Source organism: Pithys albifrons, chromosome 11, assembly GCF_047495875.1.
Source record: "Pithys albifrons albifrons isolate INPA30051 chromosome 11, PitAlb_v1, whole genome shotgun sequence".
NCBI lineage: Eukaryota > Metazoa > Chordata > Aves > Passeriformes > Thamnophilidae > Pithys > Pithys albifrons.
In genome coordinates, this window is record NC_092468.1 from 24,913,721 (window position 1) to 24,931,343 (window position 17,623).

Sequence of the window (17,623 nt, forward strand, 5' to 3'; positions counted from 1 at the left end):
CCTGGCACTGCTTTCCAGCCTCTCATTCCCAGTTTGTCCGTCCATCCTGGCCCATCCCAGGGGCAGGATCCGGCATTCCCTGTTGCACTTCCCACGGCTGGTGATTTCCAGCCCTCTGTTCTGCCCAGATCCCTGCAGGACTTCCCTGCCCTCCAGGGATCAGCAGCTCCTCCCCGTTTAGGTTCATCTGCAAACCCGCCGCGTTCATCCTCCAGAAGAATCATGGAATGGTTTGGGTTGGAAGGACCTTAAAGCCCACCCAGTGCCACCCCTCCCATGGGCAGGGACACGTTCCATAGCTCAGGTTGTTCCAAGCCCTGTCCAACCTGGCCTTGGACACTTCCAGGGATGGGGCACCCTGTGCCAGGGCGTGCCCACCCTCTGAGGAAATAATTCCTTCTCCTTCCTGGCTCTTCTCCTTCCCCGAGCTTCTCTGCCGGGAGAGCGGCGCGGTGCGCCCGAGGCACGTGTCGTTGTGGGACTACAACTCCCGGCATGCCCTGCGGCCCGCTCTGCCCGCCCGCGCCGGCGCCGCGCCGCGGGGGCCGCCGGGACTCGTAGTCGCGGGGCGGGCTCGGGCGCGGCGGGGGCGGTGGCGGCGCTCGCTCCGCCCGCGGGCAGGAGGGCAGGGCGGGCCGGCGGCGGGCGCGGGGCACGGGGGACACGGGGGGCACGGGGGCCCTGCACGGACCCTGCTCGGACCTTGCTCGGACCCTGCACGGACCGTAGGCCGAGCGGCGGAGCTCGGAGGGGCCGCGGCGGCGGCGGCAGCAGCAAGAACAGCGAGGGCTCCGCGCACCGCGCACACACCGGGCCCGCTGTCCCCGCGGCGGCCACTGAGCTCCCGGGGCCGGGGCCGGCGGGGCCCCAGAGCGGCGGATCCGGGAGCGGCGCATCCCGGGAGCAGGGCATTCCGGGGAGAACCGGAGCCCGGTGGATCCCGGGAGCGAAGGAGCGGCGTATCCCGGGGAGAACCGGAGCCCGAGCGGATCCCGGGAGCGGCGCATCCCGAGCAGCGGAGCATCCCGGGAGCGGCGGATCCCGGGAAGCGGTGGATCCCGGGAGCGGAGGAGCGGCGGACCCCGGAGCGGTGAATCCCGGGGAGAACCGGATCCTGAGCAGCAGCGGATCCCGGGAGCGGCGCATCCCGAGCAGCGGAGGATTCCGGGAAGCGGCGGATCCCGGAGAGCGGTGGATCCTGAGCAGCGAAGGATCCCGAGGACCGGCGGATCCCGGGAAGCGGCGGATCCCGGAGCGGAGAAACCCGAGGACCGGCGGATCCCGGGAAGCGGCGGATCCCGGAGCGCAGAATCCCGAGGACCGGCGGATCCTGCGGATCCCGGGAAGCGGCGGATCCCGGGAAGCGAGCGCTGGCTCGGCGCTGCCCGCCCCGGGGATGCGCTGAGCGGCCGGCCCGGCTCGGAGCCGCCCCGTACATGCTGTGGGGATACCCTGTCGCGATAATAAATGATAGAGGATACCATGACTTTGCTGTCTCTGCTGGGTCGGATCATGCGTTACTTCTTGCTCAGACCGGAGACCCTGTTCTTGCTGTGCATCAGCCTGGCCCTGTGGAGCTATTTCTTCCACACGGATGAGGTGAAAACCATCGTGAAGTCCAGCAGGGACGCGGTGAAGATGGTCAAGGGCAAGGTGGCCGAGATCATGCAGAATGACCGGCTCGGGGGGCTCGACGTGCTGGACGCCGAGTTCTCCAAGACCTGGGAGTTCAAGAGCCACAACGTGGCTGTCTACTCCATCCAAGGCCGGAGGGACCACATGGAGGACAGGTTCGAGGTGATCACTGACCTGGTGAACAAGACTCATCCCTCCATCTTCGGGATATTTGACGGGCACGGAGGAGAGGCAAGTGCTCGGCTGGAAAAATAAACCCCAAACAAAAACCACCAAAAAAAAAATAGGGTGCGGGAGGGAGGTCGGTTCAGGGCAAGGCATGGATGTGTTCTCACCCACCAGGGTTGTGTGGTTATCTTGGGTTGCTCTTGCTTTGTGTGGTTATCTTGGGTTGCTCTTGCTTTGTGTGGTTATCTTGGGATGATCTTGGTTTGTGTGGTTATCTTGGGTTGCTCTTGGTTTGTGTGGTTATCTTGGGTTGCTCTTGGTTTGTGTGGTTATCTTGGGTTGCTCTTGCTTTGTGTGGTTATCTTGGGATGATCTTGAGATGTCCTGAGACATTGAGGGGAGGGGGTTTGCTTTGAGGAAGGGAGGGGGTTGTCTGTGAATAAGGACCATGCGATGCTCCATCCCCTTTGTCTCTCACTGCCTCTGCCACGACCAGCGCCGGATAAATGTGTTTATACCCTTTGCCCTTTGCAGCAGCGGAGGTTTCATTGAGGAGCCGTCGGAGGTGGCTCCGACGTGCGGGGAATGGCGATGACGGGCACCAACTCCCCGGGGGCATCCTTTGTTGGAGCCCAGCGTGGAGTGCTGTGCTTTGGCACCGGTGCCGTGTGGCTTTGGCACCGGGCTGCTTTCTGCCCTGGCAGTGCCAGGGGTATGGCAGAGGTCACAGGGATTGCTGCTGAAGGGTGTGCAGCCTTGGGCTCTGTGTGGAAAAGGCGTGTTCCCAATAATTCCCTCTCCAATGAGGAGCTGAGTCGCTGGGAATGAGCAGCGTGTTTGTGAGCTGAGCGTGGCTTTTGTGTCCTTACAACTCTGCTGTTGTGCCTGTCCCTTCCCTGGTGCAAAGCCAAGAAAACTGTGATTTTCAAACTTCGTGCGTTTTAACCCGAGTTTTCCAGGCAGGGTGACTTCCTTCTGTACAATGAATATTCCAGCTTGATGGGCTCATTCCCTTATTCCAGACAGGAACGCTGAACCCGCGGCTTCCTCTGCCTTTGGGATGTGGTGCTGCCACGCAGCTTTTTGCATGGCACAAAGCACATGTTTCATAACTGTGCCAAAGGACAAGGAATTCGTCCTTGAGTGCCAGCTCAGCTCTACCAGCCGTTCTGCCGGGGGCGAGATGCCCCTTTGGGATGTGGCATCACGGCAGAAATGCGGGAAGCTGGTCAGGGAATGCCCTGCCAAGGAGGGCAGAGGCAGAGGGAGAGGCAGAGCATGAAGAAGAAGAAGAGCATGAACTGCGTGCTGTGCATACAGAAAAAAAAATAATAGGTTTTAGTCTAGTAGTTTTGAGGGGAAGAAAAAGAAATAACAAAAATTAATACTTATATTTAATCCCTAGTGTATAATACTCAATTTTGCATCTCTGATTTGGAGGGTTTTATGTCTTACTTTATTTTCTTTAAAAGACTCTGTGCAACTACATGTGTGGCAAAGCAGTTGGGAAGATGAAATTTGCTGTCTGGGCTCCCGTTAAATTTCTTTATGTGTGTTTAAAGAACTGCTAATCCCTGGGGTTATGTGTGAAACAAACTGTTCTACTCAGGGCAAAATTGTTTCTGCAAACAGACAATAAATACCCCAGATGAGATGGGAGATGAATTCCTTGCAGCTCTGGAAAGGGAATGTGTCTCCAGGAATCCCTTCCTGCCATATCCCACTGAAGGGAAGCAGAATTCAAGTGAATTCATGAAGATTTCTGAGTTCTGCTTCAACATAAATTCTGCTTTTCTGTTGTGCCATTTCCTCTTCCATCCTGCAGTCTGGGCCTGGGGAGGTTGGCAGCCTCTGGCTTGGGTTTTGTGGGTGGCTTGATGAGAAGGGAGTGAAGAAAACCAGTTCTTAATGCTCTGGGTTGCTGCCTGGACTCAGGTGTGCTGCTGCAAGGGCTTGTTAAAGGCACTGAGATTTCAGGGATAAAATGGGGTACCTGCTGGGCAGACTTTTCCAAAAGATTAGTTTGTTTCTTAAAAATACAATAATAACAACAATAATAACAACAACAATAACAATAACAACAAAACAACTACTACAAAACAACAACAAAACAACAGCAAAACTACAACACAACAACAACATAATAATAAAATAATAATAGTAATAATAATAATAACAACAACAACAATAATAATGATAATAATACAGGCAAGGTGGAGGTCACCAAGTAGAAAAGTTTCTGCCTCTTATTTCCCTGCCTGACTTTGGCCAAAGCTTTCAAGGTGATGTAACCTAAAAACAAGAAAAGGATAAAGTATTTGTTCTCTCAGCAGCTTCTATTTGATAATAAATAATATAATAATTAATAATTATTATTATTAATAAAAAAAAAAAAAAAAATAATAATAATAATAATAATAATAATAATAATAATAATAATACAGGCAACTTGGAGGTCACCATGTAGAAAAGTTTCTGCCTCTTATTTCACTCCCTGACTTTGGCCAAAGCTTTCAAGGTGATGTAACCTAAAAAAAAGAAAAGGATAAAGTATTTTTCTGTTCTCTCAGCAGCTTCTTTTTAAGGCTCAAAGATGGCTTGAGTGCTTTTTTTTTTTGTTTGTTTCCCCTTTTTTCCTTTCTTTAGGAATTTTGGGGAATTTTGGATGATGGAGCAGTGTCAGAGTCCAGAAACGAGCTGGAAAGCTGAGCAGGGGCTGCTTAATCAGAGTGATTTAACTCTCCTAACCAGCATTTCCTCTCCAATATTTAAGGTTTAAGCACTCAGGGTAATGAGATCTCAGTATTAGACAAGAACAAAGTGGCTCAGCTCCCATCTGCAGTTTTATGGTTATGGCTCTGCTGCAGATCATTGTTTTTTCCTCTCCCTGTGGGGTGAAGGCTTTAGAAATAATTAGAGTAATAGATGGCACCTTGAGTGCTGCCTGAGCTCGTTTGGAGTGGAAATGGGTGTGGGGAAATTAAGGCTCAGGAACTGGCTCAGAAAAGATTTCTCTCCTTGTTTCCCTGCAGGAACATGGCAAGGTTTGTCCCTGTGATCTGTGGGATGGGGAGGAGCTTTTCCCATGGGATATTTGGGGTTCAGAGTGGCTGAGATGGTGCTGGGGGTGTGAGATGCCCCTTTTGGTGCCCAGTGTGGGGCTGAGCTGGGCAAGGGGGAATGGCTGGCAGTGCTGCCCTGGGTGGCACAATTTCTGTTCCTTGGCTTTTTGATTAATTATCTGTGTCTTCTTGGGAATGAGGAGTGAGGTGCAGTGGATGGTTCTGCTCAAGGGAATTGGTATGAAATTTAGAACAAGACCAGCAAAGCAACTGGTGGGTTAAGAAACATTCTTTGTGAGACATTTATGATTTGATTCTATAATGACTTTATGGCATCTGAGATTAATGTGTAAGTCTTAGAAACTCTTTCTGGCAAGGAAGTTTTTGAATTAATTGCCATTCTATTCCATTGTTGTAACTCCAAAGTGATGCCTTTGAATTAATTTATAGAAACATATAGTTAAAGTAGGACACCAATAATAAGGACTTTTAGATACTTGTAGTAAAATAGGGGGTTTCTTCTAATTTATATTATTTTTTAAATTACACTTATTTCATTCTTGCCTTCTATGAGTCTATGCAGTTTTAACAGGATTAAACCTTGGACTTGGAGTCAGGATCACCCAGTGCTGGCAGAAGGTTCTGGTTACTGATTAACTGCCAGAGACACTGAGGAAAGGGAAAGGCCAGAGGATAATGGGGAGAGTCCTTGGGAGCCTGGGCTGAGCCCTTGGAAACAGGAATGCTGAGGCAGGACCTGGAGAGCAGGCACTGGGCCAGCTCTTTGGATAAACCTGCTCTGCATTCCAGGCCAGGTGCTTGGGCTTTTTTCTTGCTTTTACTTTCTCCCCCTCAGCAGCACTTTATGCTGTGTTGAAAGAACAAAAAGCTGACAATTGGAGTTTGGGTTTTTTTTTCCTAAATCTGCTAATTCTAATTCCAAACCTGTCCCTCTGATACTGAACTACTTAAGGGATCTCAGCAATGAAAATTTATCTATCAAGCTTTTGAGTAAAGGCCATTAAGGATTAATGGCTTGGGATTTTATAAAAGGTAGGAATAAATCAAACAACAGCTTTGAGCTTCTCTGGGGGTTGCAGCCCAGCTGGAAGGTGAAGTCTGGGAGGCTTTGCAGCTTTTAAGAAGAAACTGCTGGGATGGTTTTCCTTTTATAGGAATTTCCTTTGGTTTGTGATCCAGAGTCCTCTGCAAAGTGCCCAAATGTTTGAATAAATATTTAGGGAGATGAGGTCATGCTGATGGGCAAGGCTCAAATCTGCTCATGAGTTCCACTCCAGTGGCCTAAAGAATAAGACAAAGTGATTTATAGGGACATTTCTGTCATGCTGTTCAGTTCATGCAGGTTTGGATTCTGGGGTGTGGTGTCCCAGGGTTAGGATCTTCACCCTGGCAGCCCACACGGGTGTGATTTAGGGCTCAACTTCATGTTCATTTGCTCTACAGAACTGGGACTTCAAATTGATTAAAGTGGTGTAAAACTCCCTAATTGGAAGCAGGGAGTTAATTGCTGCCATTGGGGGCTGTGTCATCAGGGGTGAGAATGAGGCTTTCTCAATTCTGATAAAAATCAGAAACAGGGTGGCAGAGGGCACAGGGACTGGGACAGGGACAGGGGGCAGAGGGCACAGGGACTGGGACAGGGCAGGGACTGGGACAGGGACAGGGGGCAGAGGGCACAGGGACTGGGACAGGGACAGGGGGCAGAGGGCACAGGGACTGGGACAGGGGGCAGAGGGCACAGGGACTGGGACTGGGCAGGGACTGGGACAGGGACAGGGCAGGGACTGGGACAGGGACAGGGGGCAGAGGGCACAGGGACTGGGACTGGGACAGGGGGCAGAGGGCACAGGGACTGGGTCAGGGACGGGGGCAGAGGGCACAGGGACTGGGACAGGGCAGGGACTGGGACAGGGACAGGGGGCAGAGGGCACAGGGACTGGGACAGGGACAGGGGGCAGAGGGCACAGGGACAGGGACAGGGGGCAGAGGGCACAGGGACTGGGACAGGGCAGGGACTGGAACAGGGTGGCAGAGGGCACAGGGACTGGGACAGGGACAGGGGGCAGAGGGCACAGGGACTGAGACAGGGCAGGGACTGGGACAGGGGGCAGAGGGCACAGGGACTGGGACAGGGGGCAGAGGGCACAGGGACGGGGACAGGGCAGGGACTGGGACAGGGTGGCAGAGGGCACAGGGCAGGGAGCATCGTGGTGGCCCCGAGTTAATTCTGAATGTGTTTTGCCAGCTCTGCTGGAGTTGATGCTTCCATGTCTGGGCATACAAGCTGCCAATGGGGTGAAATTCAGACAGTTTTGATTCTTAGATTGTAAAAGTCTCTAAAGTTGCTGTGTGAATTTGAGCAGCTCAGCTCCATGGGATGTGTCTGTGGGTGCTCAGCAGCTTCTCCATCACCCTGGGTGGGGAGGAGACAGTTCTGGGGCAGCAGGATTTTGATAAATTCTGTTCTGTAACTCAAGAACTTGAACAGTTTTGTGTTTAATAATGTGTGAGAAAAAGGAATTCCTCTCCTCTGTGGTGTGGGCTTGGTCAACCAGCAGATTGCTCCAGCTCTGCCTCCAATGTGGTGCCTCCAGGAGCTGTCTGGGGGCAGGGCAGGATTCCTCCTTCCCCCCTTGTTGTTATAGATCCAGATATTTATGGTGTGAATTGTTCCTTCAGGCTGAGATTTGGCTTCTGGCAGTTTCCCTTTTTCAACAGTCTCTTGGCTGTGTGTCTGTGGATGCTCCTTTTGGCAGCTCCCTGGTTTGTGCCATGGCTGCAGTTCCCTGGGGGGATGTCCCATGGCAATGCCAGGGCACTGCAGCTGGCACCCCTGGATTGCCCTTTCTTCAGCCCTGCCCTCTTCTCTGGCCTGTCTAGTGCCTCCTGAGAACTGCACCTTCCCCAGGAGCCTCTGAAGGTGTTGGTCTCCTCGTGGTGTGACCCATCCCTGGATGCTCCAAGGCCAGCTTGGACAGGGTTTGGAGCAACCTGGGATAGGGGAAGGTGGAAAGAGATGGACTTTAAGGTCCCTTCCAAGCCAAACCAGACTAGGAAGGGCAATCCAAAGGTGTCTGGCACTGAAGTTTCTTGGGTTTCAAGGTTCAGGGCTTCACTGGGAGCACAGCATAGAAATGCTGATAGATCTGAAAAAAGGAACAAAATCCTTGGGTGCTCCTCCTGCTTTGAATCAGTGCCCTTGAAAGGAGAGTCCTCCAAACTAATTTCAGGGCAGCAGCTGCTCTAATTATGCACAGAAAGTGATAGCAGAGCTCCAGCTCCAGTTCTTTGCCATAAGATTTGTTAAGACCTCGAAGTTCAGGTGAACTCCCCACCCTTTGTGCCCTCCTGCCATCCCCTGCCCTGTGCCCTGCAGGGTCCCTGTTCCTGCTGTGCAGGCAGCTCTGACCAGCACTGGGATGGCACTCAGGGCCACCTTGATGCTCCTTGCCCTGCCCTGTGCCCTCTGCCACCCTGTCCCTGTGCCACCCAACAGCTGCTCTTCTGCAAGGACTCTGCCACAAGAGTAGAAAGAAAGGCACATTTCTCCCTCCATCCAGATTGTTTGATCACCTGCAAATCACTCCAGACCTCAAAACCTGCTCTTCTCAAGTCCCTTCTGTGACTCTGTGATCTTTCTGTTCTTTTTATTTCACCAAGATTTTCCCCCTGTACCAGATGAGGAAAGGTCTGAGTTGGCACCAGGTGTATTTGCCCTCTAATGCCTTTGCCACAAGGATGGAAAGAAGGGCAGGGATCACCTCCATCCATGTGATTTGAAGGCAAATCAGACCTCAAAGCTGCTCTTCTCAAGTCCCTTCTGTGACTCTGTAATCTCTCTGTTCTTTTTATTTCACCAAGATTTTCCCCCTGTACCAGATGAGGAAAGGCCTGAGTTGGCACCAGGTGTCTTTGTCCTCTAATGACTTTGCCACAAGGGTGGAAAGAAGGGCAGGGATCACCTCATTCCACATGATTTGAAGGCAAATCACTCCAGACCTCCAAACCTGCTCTTACCAAGTCCTTTCTGTGACTCTGTGGTCCCTGGACATCCCATGAACCAACAGTCCATCCATCCCTTCAGGGGGTGTTCTCTGTGACCCCAGTCCAGCCAGAGGAGGAGTCACTGGGGCTTTGTGTCCTTCCAAACAGCCTTTGGAACTCGCAGTTCCCTTTGCTGCTGTCCCTTCCCACCCAGTCCATCCCCACCACCCACTCAGTGCCTGTTCTCAGGTCCCAGTCCAGCTGGCCAGACCAGTTTCTCCAGCTCCTGCCCAGCCCAGCAGATCTTCCAGGTGACAGAAGGTCATGAAGATTTAATGACCCTTTGTCTTTAGGAGCCCTGTAGAGTTTCAGTTCACCCTGGAGGCCATAAAACAACAGAGACTAAAGATAAGGCAACTCCAGAAGGAAGTTTCCAGCCTTCCAAAGATGTCCACAAAGACCCCTCTGGATCTCCAGGCTGCTGGAAGTTGTGTGCAGGATCAGCAGTTGCAGCAAGCTGGAGATTTCTTTTCCTTTCAGGCTGTTTGTGTGTTTTCACTCCTGTTTGGCTGCTCTTAAACACTTGGTGGTTTTATTAAAGCAGTTTAAAGCTCAGGCCAAGTGTAGGGATTTCATTTGAAAGGCAGCACAGCTTTAAAAACATGCAAATTTCGTTGCAGTTTAGGAGAAAAAAGCTTTGCAGGTGCCAAAATGCTGACAAATACTCAGGGTAGGTAAGACTGGGGAGAATGTGGAAACTGAAATTTAAATTGTGGAAATTGTAATTTAAATTGTGGAAATTGTAATTTAAATTGTGGAAATTGTAATTTAAATTGTGGAAATTGTAATTTAAATTGTTGCCAGGAGATGTTCAGGTGGCAAATACACCTGGAACCAAATCAGGCTTTTTCTCATCTGGTACAAGGGAAATACTTTGGTCACATTCAGGAAATGATAAGAACAGAAAGATCAGAGTCACAGAAAGGACTTTTTAAGAGCAGGTTTTGAGGTCTGGAGTGATTTATGTTCAAATCACGTGGATGGAGGTGGTCCCTGCCCTTCTTTCCATCCTTGTGGCAAAGGCATTAAATGGCAGATACACCTGGAACCAAATCAGGCTTTTCTTCATCTGGTACAAGGGAAATACTTTGGTCACATTCAGGAAATGATAAGAACAGAAAGATCAGAGTCACAGAAGGGACTTGATAGGAGCAGGTTTTGAGGTCTGGAGTGATTTGCCATAAAATAATATGGATGGAGGTGATCCTTGCCCTTCTTTCCATCCTTGTGGCAAAGGCATTAGAGGGCAAATACACCTGGAACCAAATCAGGCTTTTCCTCATCTGGTACAGGGGAAATACTTTGGTCACATTCAGGAAATGATAAGAACAGAAAGATCAGAGTTACAGAAAGGACTTTTTCAGAGTAGATTTTCAGCTCTGGAGTGATTTTCCACCAAATAATATGAGTGGAGGAAAAGTCTGCCTTTCCATCCTTATGGCCACATCATTAGAGGGTAAATACACCTGGTGCCAATTCAGATCTTTCCTTGTCTGGGACAAGGGCAAAATCTTGGTGAAATAAAAAGAAAGAAAGATCAGAGTCACAGAAGGGACTTGATAGGAGCAGGTTTTGAGGTCTGGAGTGATTTATGTTCAAATCATGTGGATGGAGGTGATCCCTGCCCTTCTTTCTATCCTTGTGGCAAAGTCATTAGAGGGCAAATACACCTGGAACCAAATCAGGCTTTTCTTCATCTGGTACAGGGGAAATACTTTGGTCACATTCAGGAAATGATAAGAACAGAAAGATCAGAGTCACAGAAGGGACTTGATAAGAGCAGTTTTGAGGTCTGGAGTGATTTGCCGTAAAATAATATGGATGGAGGTGATCCCTGCCCTTCTTTCCATCCTGTGGCAAAGGCATTAAATGGCAAATACACCTGGAACCAAATCAGGCTTTTCTTCCTCTGGTAGAGGGGAAATACTTTGGTCACATTCAGGAAATGATAAGAACAGAAAGATCCCAGAATCACAGAAAGGACTTTAAATTTAAGAGCAGGTTTTGAGGTCTGGAGTGATTTGCAGGTGATCAAATAAATTGGATGGAGGGAGAAATGTGCCTTTCTTTCTACTCTTTTGGCAGAGTCCTTGCAGAAGAGCAGCTGTTGGGTGGCACAGGGACAGGGACAGGGTGGCAGAGGGCACAGGGACAGGGGGCAGAGGGCACAGGGACTGAGACAGGGCAGGGACTGGGACTGGGACAGGGGGCAGAGGGCACAGGGACAGGGGGCAGAGGGCACAGGGACAGGGGGCAGAGGGCACAGGGACTGAGACAGGGCAGGGACTGGGACAGGGACAGGGTGGCAGAGGGCACAGGGACAGGGGGCAGAGGGCACAGGGACAGGGGGCAGAGGGCACAGGGACTGAGACAGGGCAGGGACTGGGACAGGGACAGGGTGGCAGAGGGCACAGGGACAGGGGGCAGAGGGCACAGGGACTGGGACAGGGCAGGGACTGGGACAGGGACAGGGGGCAGAGGGCACAGGGACTGGGACTGGGACAGGGTGGCAGAGAGCACAGGGATGGGGACAGGACAGGGACTGGGACAGGGACAGGGGGCAGAGGGCACAGGGACTGGGACTGGGACAGGATGGCAGAGGGCACAGGGACTGGGACTGGGACAGGGGGCAGAGGGCACAGGGCAGGGAGCATCGTGGTGGCCCCGAGTGCCATCCCAGTGCTGTGCCAGTGTCTGGTGGTGCTGGAGCCCCCCCAGGTGTGCCCATGCCTGCCCTGTGTGCTCCCCAGCTGTGGGCACAGCTGGCATGGCCACCCAGACAACAAAGGACGTGTTGTAGCTGCTCAGCCACGCCACAATCAGCCCTGGCACAGCCTGTGGGCAAACCTCAGAGCTGCCCTGCAGAAAAAACACTTCTCTGCATTGACTTTCAGCACCAAAATGTTATCCCTTGCAAATTCTCCCGTTGTCACAAGTGTTGAAAAGGCTTATTTTATTTTTTTTTATCCCAAATCCCCTTCAGGGGTAAACATTTGGTTTTATTAAGCTCTGCTGTAATGGCTGGGGCTGTCAAACAGCTCTGCTTTCAATCAATGTGCTGTTTAATGTCATAAATCTCTTTACTTTTGCCTTCTCTTCCCAACAGAGAACTGCTGGAGGGCACCAAACGTTTCTGCTGAGTGAAAGTGCATGGCCCATAACCCAGTTCTGTGGCTGCCACTTCTTTAAGCTTCCTTTTAAATGGGAACATGATTTATTTGCAGGCATTTTTTTCCCTGGAATTTGCTTTTCCTCCAAACACACACTGAAAAGGAGGCCTTGAAATATCTGATTGTGACTGGCATGAAATAAAATCTCTCTCCAAGGCTTCAGGAATGAAAACTGATTGTGGGAGTGGGAGGAAGGGGAGGATGAAACCTGCTTGTCTCCTTAGTGCTCTTGATGTTTATACCCCTGAGCTTTCAGCTGCTTTCCTGCTTTTGAATGTGAATGGGCTTTTTCCAATTTTCCTGTTGTTTTTTTTTCATTACCCAAGTGGTTTTTTAGAGATGTACAGGACACTGTGTAGGATGGAGAAGGTGCTTTTAATGTTGGATTTTTTTAAACTGACATATTTGTGATGTGGTTCCCGTGGGTTTATTTCTGCTGAGAGGAGGGAAAGTTGGGCAAGAGTCTGGATGAGCCCACTGAGCAAAACAATATATTCATTAGGTGTTTGTTGCTGAGCAGCTGAAGTTTGGCCCTTTATTGGTGTGGGAGAAAAGGGGAGTGATATATGAAGTTTGGCCCTTTATTGGTGTGGGAGAAAAGGGAAGTGACATCTGAAGTTTGGCCCTTTATTGGTGTGGAAGAAAAGGGAAGCGACATCTGAAATTTGGCCCTTTATTGATACAGGAGAAAAGGGGAATGATATATGAAATTTGTCCCTTTATTGGTGTGGAAGAAAAGGGGCATGACATCTCAAGTTTGGCCCTTTATTGGTATGAAAGAAAAGGGAAATGTGGACAGGATGGGATGGGATTCCCACTGGGGAGAGGGATCTGAGTGGCCCTGAAGCTTCAGGTAACTCTGACCCTGCCAAGGAGAGGAAGTTTTTCCCACCTGCTTGAAAACAAACTTTGCTTCCACCTTTTCTGGCTGCAGCTGGAAACATCCAGTGTTCCAGAGCCATAAAGGGAACTCAGGAATTGTGCTGGATTAGCTCTGAGCCGTGTTGGGCAGCCAGCTGTGAGCTGTGTTGGGCAGCCAGCTCTGGGCTGTGTTGGGCAGCCAGCTCTGGGCTGTGTTGGGCAGCCAGCTCTGGGCAGCCAGCTTTGGGCAGCCAGCTCTGGGCTGTGTTGGGCAGCCAGCTCTGGGCACCCAGCTCTGGGCAGCCAGCTTTGGGCAGCCAGCTCTGGGCTGTGTTGGGCAGCCAGCTCTGGGCACCCAGCTCTGGGCAGCCAGCTTTGGGCAGCCAGCTCTGGGCTGTGTTGGGCAGCCAGCTCTGGGCACCCAGCTCTGGGCAGCCAGCTTTGGGCAGCCAGCTCTGGGCTGTGTTGGGCAGCCAGCTCTGGGCAGCCAGCTCTGGGCAGCCAGCTGTGAGCTGTGTTGGGCAGCCAGCTGTGAGCTGTGTTGGGCAGCCAGCTCTGGGCAGCCAGCTGTGAGCTGTGTTGGGCAGCCAGCTGTGAGCTGTGTTGGGCAGCCAGCTCTGAGCTGTGTTGGGCAGCCAGCTCTGGGCTGTGTTGGGCAGCCAGCTCTGGGCAGCCAGCTGTGAGCTGTGTTGGGCAGCCAGCTCTGAGCTGTGTTGGGCAGCCAGCTCTGGGCAGCCAGCTCTGGGCTGTGTTGGGCAGCCAGCTCTGGGCTGTGCTGGGCAGCCAGCTCTGGGCAGCCAGCTGTGAGCTGTGTTGGGCAGCCAGCTCTGGGCAGCCAGCTCTGGGCAGCCAGCTCTGGGCTGTGTTGGGCAGCCAGCTGTGAGCCATGTTGGGCAGCCAGCTCTGGGCAGCCAGCTCTGAGCTGTGTTGGGCAGCCAGCTCTGGGCAGCCAGCTCTGGGCAGCCAGCTCTGGGCTGTGTTGGGCAGCCAGCTGTGAGCCATGTTGGGCAGCCAGCTCTGGGCAGCCAGCTCTGAGCTGTGTTGGGCAGCCAGCTCTGGGCTGTGTTGGGCAGCCAGCTCTGGGCTGTGCTGGGCAGCCAGCTCTGAGCCATGTTGGGCAGCCAGCTCTGGGCTGTGTTGGGCAGCCAGCTCTGGGCTGTGTTGGGCAGCCAGCTGTGAGCTGTGTTGGGCAGCCAGCTCTGGGCAGCCAGCTGTGAGCTGTGTTGGGCAGCCAGCTCTGGGCAGCCAGCTCTGAGCTGTGTTGGGCAGCCAGCTGTGAGCTGTGTTGGGCAGCCAGCTCTGAGCCGTGTTGGGCAGCCAGCTCTGGGCAGCCAGCTCTGGGCTGTGTTGGGCAGCCAGCTCTGGGCAGCCAGCTCTGGGCTGTGTTGGGCAGCCAGCTCTGGGCAGCCAGCTCTGAGCTGTGTTGGGCAGCCAGCTCTGGGCTGTGCTGGGCAGCCAGCTCTGGGCTGTGTTGGGCAGCCAGCTCTGGGCAGCCAGCTCTGGGCCGTGCTGGGCAGCCAGCTCTGGGCAGCCAGCTCTGGGCTGTGTTGGGCAGCCAGCTCTGAGCTGTGCTGGGCAGCCAGCTCTGGGCTGTGTTGGGCAGCCAGCTCTGGGCTGTGCTGGGCAGCCAGCTCTGGGCTGTGTTGGGCAGCCAGCTCTGGGCAGCCAGCTCTGGGCTGTGTTGGGCAGCCAGCTCTGGGCTGTGTTGGGCAGTCAGGCTTTCAGGGCACACAGGAGGTGACAGAAACTAAGCTGCAAACTCACCCCACACTGCAGGGATTCTTCAGCCTCTCTGGCTGGACCCTCAGCACAAAGAGAAACAGCAGTTCCCTGTTTGCTGGCAGGGAGCACAACAATCCTCATTGCTCAGGACACAGGGAACAAAGTGCAGGGCCAGCTGCCCAGCTGGTGGTGCCAACTGGCATGGCCACACCACGGAGCTCCAAACAGCCCCTGCTCTTGCCTGGATTTTATGTGTAAATCTTGATGGCAGGAGCTGCTTTGGGATGACTCTTTCTCATTTTTCCAAATGTTTTGTGCTGTCATATAAAACACATCCCCTGAGTCTGACTTTGTTTCAGAGGGACTTTCAGCTCAGTCATGGGGTGAGTTTGGAAGGCAAAGCAAGGATTGAATCCCCTGGGGATGGAGGTTGCACAAAAGATTTGCCATCTTTGGCAATTAGGAAATTGTTGCTGAGGTTAATGGGGATATTATTTTTAATTTGGAGTGCAGGAGGAACCTGCTGCCTCCAGGATGGAATTAGTTCAATCAGTGCTTTAAATAAGCACTTTCTGTGAGGCTTTGGATTGGCAAACATTTATAATCATCAGCCTGAATTCTTTCTTTTGAAATGGCAAACATTTAAACCATCCACCTGAATTCTTTCTTTTGAAATGGCAAACATTTAAACCATCCACCTGAATTCTTTCTTTTGCTTCAGTGTTTATTTTAGATATTATGTATCCTGATATATTTTTTATTTTGCCAAGTTTCTGGAAAGGAGAATGGCATTTATTATCAAATTTTTTTTGGTGACTTTTTTTCCCCCCGGTTTTATGGAAATAAATAAAAGCACAATAAAAAACTAAATAAGAAGCCAAATAATGTATCTACATTTGTTAGAATTCACTGAGGGATTTGATTCTAGCACTAATTGCACACAATATTTTAAGCCCCTGGAGAGGGAATTGATTTGAGAGACACTTCTGGGATTTTTGAGGTTAATTTTGTGGTGGAGCTGCTCTTATTGAGCCTCTTTCCCTGGGACTGGACTCTGTGGCCAGGTTGGGATGAGCTCAAGGACCTTCTCCTGAAATTCCAATCAGAACTGGAATCAGAGTGGGACAGACAGGAATTTGAGGTGTTTCTCCAAAGAGAATAATGATAAAGTAGTCAAAGATTTTTAAAAATCTGCATTTTTTCCAGCTTCCTTTGATCCTGTAGGTGCTGCAATATTGGTGTCCTCATCTAGATCTGCTCAGATCTATTATTATAAAATAATCTCTTTTAATTAATTATCATATTCAAGCAATGCATTGTATTCTCAGGCTTTGAGAAATAACTTCTCTTAATCATTTTAGTTTTAAATAACACGATTTTTTCCCTTAAAATACATTTTTATCCAACTTTTTTTGCCTCCTTCCAAAGAATTCCTTGGCAGTGTCACATCCCAGCTCCAGACAGGAGCAGCACTTTGGGTCATGACTAGAAAAACACTGTGAGAAAATCCAGGAATCCCTTGGGATGTGTTGGGATCTGCACTCCAGGCTTTTAAGCTGCAGGAGTTGGAGTTTGTGTATTCCAAAGTGTTCATGTGAACTCTCCAGACTGGCAGCAAACCCTGACCAGGCTCAGCAGAGCCAAGAGAAAGTGGATCCAGCTGCAGTTTGGGATTAGTTGTTGCAAGGGTGGCTTTTAAAAGCTTTTTTGGCCTGCAGGTTGGGGAGATCCTATTAAGGCAAAACCTGCCAGTGGAGGAAGATGAAAATCATGTTGAATAATAAGAAAGGCCATAACCTCAAAGCTATTACAGGCAGGAGAGGTGTTTTTACTGGAATGTTTTGCTGCTGAGCTTCCCAGCACCTCCAATTGGCAGGAAAGCCCAGCACAATTTCAGTGACAAAAACCATTTAATTGAGAGGCTTTTTTTAATACACAAATTGAAAACTTTGCATTTATTTCTGTCACAGTGGCTTTAACTCGACCTCTCTGGGCTTCTGATTCCAAGCATTTGGAAAGTAGGTCATGAAAACATCTTCTGCCTCTGCAAACAGGTGTTTGCAGATCGTTTGACAGGCTTCAATTTCTGGCTGTGCCACAGGTCGGGCACACAACTGAAAATAAACTTTACAGCCCCTTGGCCTTCCCTCCTTTGCCCTGGGGCACAACAACCCTGTGCCCTCTGTCACCTGATGTGCCACATCAGGTCCCTGCTGCGCTCTGTAGTGCTCAGGTGCCCTTCCCACTGTGCTTTGCAGGGAAGGGATCCCTTCCCACTGTGCCCTTCCCACTGTGGTTTTCATGGAAGGGATCCCTTCCCACTGTGCCCTTCCCACTGTGCCCTTCCCACTGTGGTTTTCATGGAAAGGATCCCTTCCCACTGTGGTTTTCAGGGAAGGGAACCCTTCCCACTGTGCCCTTCCCACTGTGGTTTTCATGGAAAGGATCCCTTCCCACTGTGGTTTTCAGGGAAGGGAACCCTTCCCACTGTGCCCTTCCCACTGTGGTTTTCAGGGAATGGATCCCTTCCCACTGTGCCCTTCCCACTGTGGTTTCCAGGGAAGGGATCCCTGCCCATCCCCAGCAGCACCAAGGCTGATGATTCCACGGCATGAGATGCTCTTGGTGCTCACTTATCATGCCCAAAGGAGTCCCTGTCCCTGTGAGAAACACAATTAGAACCTTTTAAATGAATCCCATCAGCGTTTTGGGGTGCCCTTCCCACTGTGGTTTTCAGGGAAGGGATCCCTGCCCACTGTGCCCTTCCCACTGTGGTTTGCAGGGAAGGGATCCCTGCCCACTGTGGTTTTCAGGGAAGGGATCCCTGCCCACTGTGCCCTTCCCACTGTGGTTTCCAGGGAAGGGATCCCTTCCCACTGTGGTTTCCAGGGAAGGGATCCCTGCCCATCCCCAGCAGCACCAAGGCTGATGATTCCACAG

The 17,623-nt window shown here is 51.4% G+C and overlaps 1 protein-coding gene across 1 annotated transcript in view; it reads left to right on the forward strand.

Annotated features, from left to right (window-relative positions):
• The first annotated feature begins 1,453 nt into the window (after positions 1–1,453).
• Positions 1,454–17,623, forward strand: part of PPM1L (protein phosphatase, Mg2+/Mn2+ dependent 1L) — a 51,428-nt gene continuing 35,258 nt past the window's right edge. The window contains exon 1 of the mRNA XM_071566442.1: positions 1,454–1,866. Within this exon, the coding sequence (XP_071422543.1) occupies positions 1,468–1,866 (399 nt within the window). The 5' untranslated portion in view covers positions 1,454–1,467. The remainder of the gene's footprint in view (positions 1,867–17,623) is intronic.